Source organism: Orbicella faveolata, unplaced genomic scaffold, assembly GCF_042242905.1.
Source record: "Orbicella faveolata isolate gen_17 unplaced genomic scaffold, um_ofav_v1 contig_24, whole genome shotgun sequence".
In the NCBI taxonomy this organism is placed as follows: Eukaryota; Metazoa; Cnidaria; class Anthozoa; order Scleractinia; family Merulinidae; genus Orbicella; species Orbicella faveolata.
This window is the reverse complement of record NW_028301552.1, coordinates 4,458,989-4,471,125: the sequence shown is the minus strand read 5'-3', so window position 1 is coordinate 4,471,125 and position 12,137 is coordinate 4,458,989. Positions and strand designations below refer to the sequence as shown.

At 41.3% G+C, this 12,137-nt stretch overlaps 1 protein-coding gene across 1 annotated transcript; it reads left to right on the top strand.

The window, feature by feature from the left end:
• The first annotated feature begins 1,070 nt into the window (after positions 1–1,070).
• Positions 1,071–11,899, top strand: LOC110056323 (uncharacterized). Its single transcript, XM_089292100.1, has 14 exons — positions 1,071–1,949; positions 5,313–5,766; positions 6,035–6,100; positions 6,842–6,907; positions 7,362–7,433; positions 7,900–8,103; positions 8,239–8,355; positions 8,784–8,861; positions 9,356–9,454; positions 9,574–9,717; positions 10,224–10,271; positions 10,433–10,507; positions 10,676–10,767; positions 11,396–11,899. The coding sequence occupies exons 1-14, from the start codon at positions 1,850–1,852 to the stop codon at positions 11,476–11,478; spliced, it is 1,698 nt and encodes a 565-aa protein (XP_089148226.1). The 5' UTR covers positions 1,071–1,849; the 3' UTR covers positions 11,479–11,899.
• Positions 11,900–12,137: the final 238 nt, after the last annotated feature.

Here is a 12,137-nt window from a genome sequence, read left to right as displayed (position 1 = left end):
TTCAGCAGCTGAAACTCTGTTTTGGCAGTGCCTTTAAGTGCTTTCTTGCATGCGGCGGTCGTAACACTGGTAAACTGTACATTGTACTTGAATTGAATCCTGACAAAGTAACGTGCATATTCGCGTATCAGAAAACAGAATTAACTTTTTCTTCGTTCGACAAACACCTGCATTCAATACTAAAGCCCCCTCCACACTACGCCGGAGGAATTTCAAAACGGAAGTTTAACTTTGAAAATGCATGAAATGTTTTCCGTCCACACTACGTCGGGGGAATTTAAAAACGCAACAATCGCCCGTCATTTTGGATTTGTGTATGAGGAAAAACTTGGACAGGGAAAGCACTTGATCATCGTGACGCCATCGTTTTCGAAAAGCTCCTCAGTTTCAAATCAAATGTTTTTCGTGCACACGAAAACGAAAAACCGGCGTTTTCAAATTCTTCCGGTTTGAAAAGCGTTTTCGAAAAGCCCGTTTTCGTATCGGATTAGTGTGGACGGTACGCCTAACCGTAGAAATAAAGCTGCGTTTTCAAATTTCTCCGGTGTAGTGTGGACGGGGCTTAATACTACAATACTGCACTGTCATGAATTTATGCTTCTTTATATGTGAACTTTAAAATTGTCAGCTGTGGTTTTGTGTTCTCCGTTCTTCCCTTGGGCGCTAAGAGAGAACAGTATATCTATTTTCTTTCCAACTGGTGCTAGTGAAGGTTTCTCTTCAAAGTTGGTAAATATTTCAAAGTTTTAATCTCTTGAGAATGTGAGATTGCAAAATCTCTGAAGCGTACGACAACTCTAAAATGTCATTGTAGCTATACGGTTTCAATGCTTTTATATGTTTTTCTTCTCCATTCAGCCCGTTCTAAAATCCCCGTTATTTTGCGCTCAATATCTTAAGCGAAGCATGGCTGAGTTACTTGAAACCTTGTTTTGTGTATAACTGCCCGCTTTCGCAAACATTTTGATCCCAGATTTTGAAATGAAAAAAATCACGTTGCGTGACCCGAGACGCTCTGATGGTTATCTGATACACACTTGACAACATTAAATCGTGTAATTACTTGCCATGTCTTTTTAAGTATGATTAGAATGATAAACAATGATGTTGGAAAGCGTTCGATTCGCTCCATTCACTCGCTCAGAGATAAACACAAATTACCTCCGTCCGGTTTGCGTGGCTTAATTCAACCCACAGAATAAACTCGAGCGGTGGAGCTTCGAACTGCGGTTTTGCGGTAGATCGGACGTTTTACAGTCTTCAAGTTTTGCAAGGTGGTGTGGGGTAAACAATCGCTTTTCATTGATGATTCAATATTTACACGGCGAAAGACTGAAGACACTTTGTTTTTGTCCTAGCGGGAGCTGCATATTGTCAGTATGATCCTACAAAGAATGGTCGTGAAATTAATTTGACCTCATCGCGCTTGGCTATTGTGTTCGGTGAAGCTGTTTGTGACTATAAACAACTCAGCTTGCAAGCTAAGTTGAAACCGGCCATGTGAAGGAATTTCTTCTTACATTATACAGGGACAGATACAACGTTAGCGTCAAAGCTGAATTTCCGCTTTGCTAAAACTCAAAGCTTGTACTTCATTACAAGTCCACTCCGCTGCGAATTGTCTTCGATTACAAGACCTTACAAGGGCCAGACTGCCTGCTCCGTTGGTAGTTTAGAGCCTTAATATTTTCTTTCTAAACGCATGGAACAAAACTTCCGTTTCTGTGGACATTTACCATTTCAATACCAAGGAACTGAAAACCAGGCGTAACATCTGGTGAAAGTCTTCTAGCAAATGCGTTGGCGTATGACAGACTTTGCAGCGCATAAATTTCGCATGGTGTGAACGATGCAAAAATCGTTTAAGCTCGTATATCTTTCATGGCTTATCGTCGTGACTTTAACGGTTCCTTTGGTCAAAGCAAGGCCTAGAAATGCCAGACAAGTAGGTGAGTGCTGTTTTAAATATTATTTTTCCTGTTATGTATTCAATAACAAGCTTTTCAAATTTTAAAACATCGCGCAGTATGACAACTCGCTTCGAGTTCACTATTTCCCCACCCCCTTCGAAATTATGTGGTATTTTTACGGATTAAACTCAAGGAGAACTTTTAATTATCTGCATGGAAAAGCGACAAAATGAGCGTTTTGAGCAAAGCCATTTTGACCTCGGCCTGTTGTGGTACGAGCTGAAATGATTCCCGACATCTTCGTCATCGTAATTCAGTCACTGCATCAGTGATTGCTGAAGTTTTATAATTCCGTCTGCCCGCGGATTGGATTGATTTATTTAATCCCATTAATTCGTCGCAAAAATTATATTTAGCCTGTATTTGGCTAAATTATTACACGGAGACAATGGCACAGATACATAAAACGAAGCCTTCAAATTAATTTTATTCCAAATAGTTCAGAGACATCAAAACCGTCGCGGTTTACTATTTTCCGGTGTAAGGTCAACAATTTTTTTGCCTGTTTATAAATGTGTCGCTGCTGGTGGACGTTTTCCCTTATTTGCTACTCTTACTATCAGGTACAGGGATTTATTTTTGCAGGAATAACTTAACTTGTGTCGACAAGTCTGGAAAATAATGTATTCGCAAACAGACAGGGGGAAAAAAGCCTTTAATCCGAGGTTGTTGCGTTATAGATGTTTTGTAAATATTTAGCTTGCTTAACTTTTTAGGACCAAAGAAAACATCACTTTGACAATTTTTCCTAATATATTTGCTAGTCACTGTGCCAAATCATTTCTTTCACGCAGTGATCCTCTAATTTGTTTGAGTTGTGTATTTTCATGATGTGCGACGTACAGGTTGCTTTATTTATTAATTTTTTTTTTCGTTGTAGGTTTATTTTGTCAAAAGTTTCAGATATAAGCGTCAATTTTATCAAGATGTGTTTTAACGCCACTGTAATTCTGGCTGTATTTTCTTTTTTCAGTCGTCGGTTTTCTATATATTGAAGTTTCAAGAAAACAAAAGCCGAACAATATTTGCTTTGAGCAAACATGTCTAGCGGAAGATGTCCAGCATATAAAATGAATTCGTTTTAGTATTAGCTTCCGCAATATTATGACAGCATATGCGCATGTTTTGAACTTTGCAGCTGTTTACTACGAGCTAAATTCTCCTTACTATGTGCACATACTGATCCTATAATCCTCCTTGGGAGATAAAAACTTTTAGTCGGCTGTCAATCTCGTAACCTGCTTATTTGAATTGTTATAAGGCCATTAAAATACTCTACGAGACATCTTTTCGTCTTTCCTTCATAGAGCGAAATAAAAAGAGGATTTGCTAGGAGTTTTATAAACTGACAGAGGGGAAAAAGAAAACCAAATGTCGGGACATTCAGTTTTTGGCTTTGTTTTTGAAAGCAGCTGTACATGTTCTTTTATTTAATATGGGATGTGGTGACCGAAAATTAGGCTTTCGTGGTATGTGCATTGAAAAACAACCAAGTGGTGATAAACTCGATCCCCCGTACTCAATGCATGTTCCTTAGCTTCGTGGGTCCTCGTGCGCGCGAGAACACGATTACTCTGTTTGTCACGACAGGGTTACGTACGGATGGTCTCGCAACATTCTCAAAGTGTCTTCCTCCCCCTGTTTCTCTTTGTAGCCAGTAAAACATTTTCAAAACAAAGTTCTCTGACTTACTTTTAATTAACGCTGGAACAGAGGTAGCGGCAAAGCGAACCGAATGTACGGGAGGGACGCAAGCACCTTCTATATGCAATGACAAGTGACGGTGTTCTTCAGACAATGAACCTCAGTTCTCTCAACCCAGCTCATCTAAAACCTTTAACCATTACTTAAGGCCGCTAGTTAAAAGTAAAACTAGGTTCTAGTGATAACTCTAAGAAGCCAATGATAACGTATACTAGATGTGATATCTGAACAGCAAAACGTTAACCTTGAGTAATTTAGGAATCGTTTGTAAGGTACAAACTGTGGGAGCGTTCAGTTCAAGCGAGTGAGAAAGGAGGATATTGTTGAGAACTTATATTAATTAATTACTCATTACTTTTGCCGTGAAGCAAAATAAAAATCAATTAAACTAAACTAAAATATAAAACATGACACAGTCACTATTTTTTGTTTCGTTCAATTCTTCAAATTCTTTTTGGGGTTATTGCTTTGCCTAAAACGCTGTTCGAGGAACAGCTTTTGATGACTGCCGATTACATCAGTACAGTTGCCCAGTTCTGCCAATCAGGCAGTCAGGCAGTCAGGCAGTCAGGTAGTCAGACAGTCAGGCAGTCAGGCAGTCAGGCAGTCAGGCAGTCAGGCAGTCAGGCAGTCAGGCAGTCAGGCAGTCAGGCAGTCGGGCAGTCGGGCAGTCAGGCAGTCGGGCAGTCAGGTAGTCAGGCAGTCAGGCAGTCAGGCAGTCGGGCAGTCAGGCAGTCAGGCAGTCAGGCAGTCAGGCAGTCAGGCAGTCAGGTAGTCAGGCAGTCAGGCAGTCAGGCAGTCAGGCAGTCAGGCAGTCAGGCAGTCAGGCAGTCAGGCAGTCAGGCAGTCAGGCAGTCAGGCAGTCAGGCAGTCAGGCAGTCAGGCAGTCAGGCAGTCAGGCGGGCAGACGGGCAGACGGGCAGACGGGCAGTCGGGCAGTCGGGCAGTCGGGCAGTCGGGCAGTCGGGCCGTCGGGCCGTCGGATCGTCGGTTCGTCGGGCCGTCGGGCGGTCAGGCAAACAGGCAAGCATGCAAACAAGTAGTCAGTCATCCAGCCAGTCGGTTATTCGGCCAGTCAGTTCTTCGGTGTCTCGGTTGGTAGTTCAGTCAATTGCCAACCCACGAAAAGGTTACATCAGGCTTGCTTCTTCCGTAAGTTCGCTCGCTAGTTAGGGAAACGTTCGACATCGTTAATACAAATTTTAACAGACTGTGTATGCCCATGTCGGCGTACCACCTGTCAGGATCTCTTATATCTTCTTGCAAAAACAAAGAACGACTCGTTGACCATGAAGGTATCTTTACAATCCCTTATTTCCCTGGACTTGATGCCGCAAATCTTCCTGTGAAGAGATGCTTTCTACTCCACAAAATATGAATCTTTCTTATATGGACACGAGTTTTTTTTCCTGGAGAAACACCACTCGTAAAATTCTTACGAATCTACATCCGGGACGGCGTTAAAAACAAATAATTTCAACATCAGTTTTACTTACTCGCCCTTAAAATATTGTTAAACTTTCGAAAGTAAGCAGATAAACCTTTCAGCAGATCAAAGTGATGTGAGAAGGACTAACGAAGGACTAACGCTAGACTACAGCCTTCAAATTAACTTTTAAAACCCGTTTCAATTTTCAGGAACCACTCGTCCGGGATTCGGGGATGGACTATCTGTCAATAAAACAATTGCCACAACGATAAGTAATATTACAAATGCTCCCACACAACCAGGCCCACTGTCGAAGGATTTTAACATTTCGGGTTATAGCATCCGTCTATCGACACTTGCAAGTGAGGCGCAGGTTAACACGACGACACTGAATGGCAGTATGATCTTACCATCGGGAAAGGTTTCAACACCCGCGGCTCCATCTCTGTTTCCCAGGACATTGGCAGTGACTTCAATTGGAAGAGGCAATGCTTGGACAACAACTACTCATGTTGTGATTGCTGTAGAGACCCCAGAGGTCGAAGAGGAAGTTCCTGATATCATAATCCTTGGGCCGTCCATACCCGTTGTCCTTATATTTGTTCTTGTTGTTGCTGGCATAGCTTGGTGGAATTACAAGTTTAACTCAGAAGAGCTCAACAGGTAGGCCATAATTGCTTCACGTCAAACATTTGAAGGAAATGTTCACTGTCAACCGCTGATGAACGGAATAGATAGTAAACCAGGAAAAAAAAGCCGTCAATCGATAAACTTAACCACACACGAGCTTAACTGTGACCGTTATTATTGTTTTATTTGAGCCTGTTGTCAGCCTTCGGTTTGTTAGAGGGAGATGATTATACTAATTATACTGTATTAATACTACATTATACTATATTAATACTACATTTACTCTTTCTTTTACCCATAGATATGAATCTTACGCAAAGAATAGCGCAGCTAAAAAGCGACAGAAGAAAACAATGAAAAACATCAGGTAATACAACGGCCGGACACAAAGTAGCCGATAGTATATATAGGTAAAGCGCTTCTAAGCCCGTCCTTACTTATATGTAAGATCGTTCTAGTCAGGAGGCGCAAGGGGGATTTGCGAGAAATCGCGACGAAAAGACATAAACAAGAACCAAAACCCTGGTCGACGTCATGTCCAATATAGCACGGATAACACTTGTGTTTGTGGATATATATATATATATATATATATATATATATATATATATATATATATATATATATAGATATAGATACTTTACACAGACGAATTACGTTTCTTGCCATTAAGTTCGTCACTGCCACAACAGTTCTACCACTAATAAGGCTTTCAACAAATTGCTCGGCAACTTTTTAGCAACTTCTAGTATTTCAAGCAACTTTTGTCGTTTCGTTTTTGTAAATGTGTTATTTTGCAAGCGCAACTCCGGAAAATGTGACGGCAAAAGGTCAAATTAATTGGGTGGTGAAATAGTCTAGATATGAAAAAAGTAATTTTTCTGTCAGCCTCAACGCAGGTATACTCGACCATTCTCTGAAAAAAGAAATCCGAGTTCTCCAGATATGAGATAAGAATTTATTACTCAGAAAAATAGCAAAGCGTCGTCTGCGTATTAGATTCAGAAAGTTGCAAAAGGTCTAAGCAATAGACAAACAGAAGATCATACCAAGTTTAGTGGAAGAAAAGGCTTCGGTTCATACTAACGCGTTTTATTTTTTCACTCAGCAAAGGGAATCTCTACAATGAAATGACGAAGACCTGGAGAGGCCAGTCGTATAATACAGCTGCAGGGTAAGTTAAAAGCTCATTTACGGCAGCTGCAACAAGAATAGAAATAACCGCGCGAATTCTGGGTTTTACATTGGTGGTATCTTGTCTGTCAAACCATTTCCATCCTCGTGAGACAATGCGCCACTTATATACCCCATCACACAAACCTGTTAAATATGTTTACATAGTAACTATGATGTTTATAAGTGGTTTAACTAAACAAGGTTAAAATTTAGTTGTTCATACCATACACACCCTACAACTTAACAAGGCAAAAACATGTTTGAATAAAATATGCTAGCAAAATGGTTTAAAATTTGCCTTCTCAAAATGATTGCAAAGGGTAATCGACAAATTGGAAAAACCTAGACTTGACTTAGTTAAACTAGTTTAGTTGGTGTGAATGGGGTATTATAGGATTATTCGCATGTCTTTACGTGTATCCACAACATGCTGATATTTTCTTTCTTATCAGTACCTCTAGTCCGATGGCTGGAAGATATAGGAAAATCTCTTTCGCTGGGAGACTGCTGGAGTTAGCTGAAGGGTAAGCCAAATAATTACCGTAGAAGTAGAAAATGACCGAGTCATGTTCCCATATCTTGGTTTAACCAATGCTGGGAATTTAAAAGAGAACTGAAAATTCCTTATGTAAGCTGAAAATTCCTTGTGTAAGCCCTTTTCCATGGCTCATGTTTACACGAAATTTCGCCAACCTTACGCCCGTGTTTGAATATCATTCACTCACATATCGTCTGCCCCTGCTGAGGCAGAAGACCACAACTATCTCGTAGACGCAGAGGGATTTTCATTGAGATGGGTCTGTTACACCGTGAGAGCCCATTGCACTGATAAAACTGCATGATCCTGGCAATATGATTATGTTAGAGCCATCGAATTATAATTCACAAGCGATGGAAAAAGCATTGGAAATCCACTTTTTGCGATACCTTATGAAGTTAAACACATATGGAAAAAATCTTTTGAATAATTGCTTTGACCTTTTGTTTCAGAGTACGTACGCCCAGGCCCTCTCGTCCGCCTTCGGAGGAGACTATGCCTCTAAACAAACCTTCAACCGGAACTGGCGATTTCTTATCACCAGGCGACGCTGCCACTGGTGGAGGCTCTCGACCCAGATCTCGACCCAGTTCTCGACCGGCCTCGCTGTTGTTGAGGGATGCCTTGATTACAATGTTTGGTGGAACGGAAGAGGAGTAAGAAATAACGACTATTGAACCCCACCCCCCCCCCCCCCCGTCTTACGAAATAGTTTTGCCTAGCAATGGCCGGGCAGTGCAAAACGAAAGCATGTCTAAATTTTAATTTCACTATTTGTTCCTGCTTGACAGTGAGACGAACACTCAGGGGTCAGGATCTCTATCTAAAAGAGGTTCCAAGCGTGTTTCATTCCTCGACGAGGAAGCTGGTCAACCACTGGTACAGCAAGAGTTCGGTTCACCTGAACAGTAAGTGATTCTCACTGATTTAAACGCCGAGTTGGAAATGGAGAGTAATTTCTTCCTTTTTTATTAAATTGTCGCAGGTGTTTTGTGGATGACTCCAGCGACGGTACAAATAATTACTGATCAGTCTGGACGAAGATATGATCTAATTAGCCAGTCATGCAGATTCTAAACCAAAAGTCGAGCCTACGTGGCTACTGGCTCAGTGTAGAGTTTATGTCACAATTTTTAACCAATGCAATGTTCAGATTACCTGGGTAAATTACAATGGATACAATGTATCCATATTTTCGCCACTGCTGGCTCTGGGAACGTTTGGCTCTTTCATAAACGGTAGCGCTTCGCCCCCTCTGTTCTCTTGAGTCTCTCACCTAAATAACCACTCAGATGGATCTTTGCACAAGCTGATAAGCACTTGCGATATCTTTTAGAACTCAAGAAAAGAAGGACGAATCAGTGGAAGAGAGAAAATCAAACGAAGAACCTGCCGCTCATGTGAAACCTTCAAGGTAACTGGTGACTAACTACGACTTCTGTGTACTATCCATATCCTCACAAGTGAGGAAATGGATGACGCCATTTCCCGCTTTTCAGTGTTGTTTTGCAAACAGTCAGTGAAAGTGGCGATAGATAGATTAGTCCATTTAATATAAAGAAAATTACACGTTCACTTGGCTAAACAAAATTTACTTATTCGCTGCGCTCGTTAGTAAAATATTGTTTTTACCACTCGAAAATAAAGTTCATATCTTCGCGCCGCCTTGTGATATCCTCTAAGTATAGAATCTAATGAAGAATATTGGGTAATTGTTTTATTTTGCAATGTACAGCTCACTGCTGCGTCTATTTCGTGATGCACATCAGCTTTTCTCCGAAAATTCGACGAGGGATTTCTTCGTCAGCCAACTATCCTATCCTACCTTGCACGGACTACTATAATTTCGGAGCCCCGTATCATTGGACAAAAAGCTCTGTATTTATTTGTGAACGTATTTTCTTGCAGGCCGTTACAGATCCCAGCGATTCTCGTCAGGCAACCGAGTGAAGATTTCGATCATGGAGGCGAGTCCCCTGCTAGAGCTTCAGGGGACGAAGAACTTAAGTATGTCATTTGTTATCAACATTTATATGCCAACTACCGGGCTTCTCCCTAGTCGAGGCTATCTATTCCATAATCTAACCCTGAATCTTTCCACATTTCTTTCTGTACACTTCTTACAGCCCCCGTGAAAAAGAGGACACGATCTCTGTAGAGGATTCGCCGAGTCGGGAGGCTGCGCTACCAGATCAAGATGCAGATGACGAAAAGGAAGATGATGATGATGATGATGATGAAGAAGATAGGTCATCCTTGAACGACTTTGGGTGAGTCGAGTACATTGATTATTACCTCTTAACAAAACTTAAAGTTGGCAAGAGTATAACAGTTCACCGCGCTTAGCAAACGGCGTACTTTGTACCAAAGTATTGTGAGTGCTGTTTTGCCTGTGATCAGATGACAAAAATATAGCCAACAATTTTTGCCAAACGTCTCATCGATTATCTCCAGAACAAACTCATTTTAAGTGATGGGGAGCCCACTGAGCACCTTGTCCACCGTCAATACTGGTATTTTGATCGCTTCAGCATCCCTCCCCGGAGGGGACGCAGGACATGCGGAGTGGTGGGGAATGGGTGGAGACGAACAGATCTCCAGTGTGTGAAGTTCGTGTAGCCTTCGTAAATTGTTCATAGACCACTTTCTTCTTCGAATGTACAGCTGAGTCTGAAACGATCACCCAGTTGTTTCGCAGTTGGCAGTTCATAAGCCATTTTAAAATTTTGTTGCACTTTATAGCTGTCTATTTATTTCATTTTTTTTTTTCTAACAGTGCGAGGTACCCAGACTCTTCATTAGAAGATATCCCTGATAGAAGCCTGTAAGTTTGCGTTGAAATAAACTCCATTGCAATGACCAACTGTTCGATTTGTCGCATTGGTGCGCAACTTCCTTGTTCGTATTGTCACCTTAAGCTTGTAATGTATTATTTTGTGGACGAAGACTTACATATGGCTGCTGTCGTTTTATTTTTATTCACAGAATATTCCCCGATCTCGAGGACTTCCTTCTCAACTTAGATAAAGATTCTCCCCTTGAAGAACCGCTGTACAGTTGGTAGGTACCATGGGCACCTCGTCTGTGGGGACCCTGTTACGCGCCAATCACGTAACCACCAAAATTACCACAACACACAGCATTTCCTCACATAGCATTATTCATGTAACAGCATCTATCAAATTTATGACAAGTACTTCTCGTTGATGCCTTTCTTTTGTCTTTCAGTGCTAGTCACGTGAGAGATATTTTGAGGAAAAGTTACGGTGACGAAGGTCCAAGCGGCTTGGGTCCGGAAGCTGTGCTGACTGTGCCAGAAGGTAAGAAACAGGGTCAACAGCACTGAATTGATGCTAAGGCTTAAAGTGTACGCTCTGTTTCAACTGCATTCTAGTCGGGTTGAATGTGATTAATTAAAGGCCCCGAAAACTCGCTGAAACTGTTTTAAAACAATCTCCTTTGGTTAGTGTGCTTATGGAAGGTCCAGCTTGTTTTTACCACTGGTAAAATATGCACATGTGGAGTCTGAGGCCCCATACAAACAAATATACTATAACACGACCTCTTAAGGTCTTCAGATGTATGTGCGCGCTTGCTTTAAGAAATTAAGTCATCTATTGGGAAACTAATTTAACTTCTTAGAGAAAGCTTTAGCAAACGAGCTTGACGCGAGACCCCATGATCGATGTGCGAAAGATGTGCGCACAAGCAAACGGAGGTAGTGTACTGGAAATGTGCCCACTGCATGAATAACAGCAAATATGATCTGACGTTCCTTCCCGCATGGTGTTTTACAACCTTGTCGAACCAAGTAACACCAGCGAAATTTCCGTGGCTTAGTTTATCTCGATGCGACTTAAATGACGATTTATATAATCAACAAAAATTTCAGGGTTTCATCTAGAATGGAATCTAGGAAACTCTCTTCTTTTCTTTCTGATTCTGTAGAATTCCTGGGGATGATACGTAGCTCTCCCCAGTCTCCAGGCGGAGCTGCCAAGGGAACAGATCAAGTTGATGACGTGGATTAGATGTCAATTTCAAGGTCACAACAGTTGATTTGGAAACTTTTCTCCGGTGCGGGAAAATGATATGGAAATCTCGAGACACCATGGAGGCAGATTTTACGATCATCTAAGTACTTGAGATAGAAATCTGATTGCTCCAGTTGTAACTTGACAAAAGACATCCTCCCGCCATATTTTACAGAGCTGAAGGTGACCACTTTTGCCGGGAGCCAACTACCGAACTAGTATTTTAAGGGGTACTGACCATTGCAGGATCACTGCGTAAACTTTTGATACTCTTATTCTTGTTTGCTTGTTTGCTTTTTTATCGAAAGTAAGTTGATTCAAAATTGTTAACTAAGTCGCTCTAGTTTTGACTGAACCATGTGAAAAGTTCTTAGATTTGTAATCTCATAGAAATAAATACGGATATATATGACTTTCAGTGTCTGTATGTGGTTATCGAACGCTCCGCCGATTAAACAAACAATAGCCTCCATTTAGCGCGAAAATGTGCTCAGATAATTGTATGCGGACATTATCTGTTCCGATAAGCCAACGTTCTCGGAACTTTGAGCTATGAGGTGCGTGTTGGTTCGCGCATAGAAATCGAGAGCGAATAATCTAATTGTTTTACAATAAATCTACTAGTCCTTCAAAACTTTAAATCATCTTTCACAGTG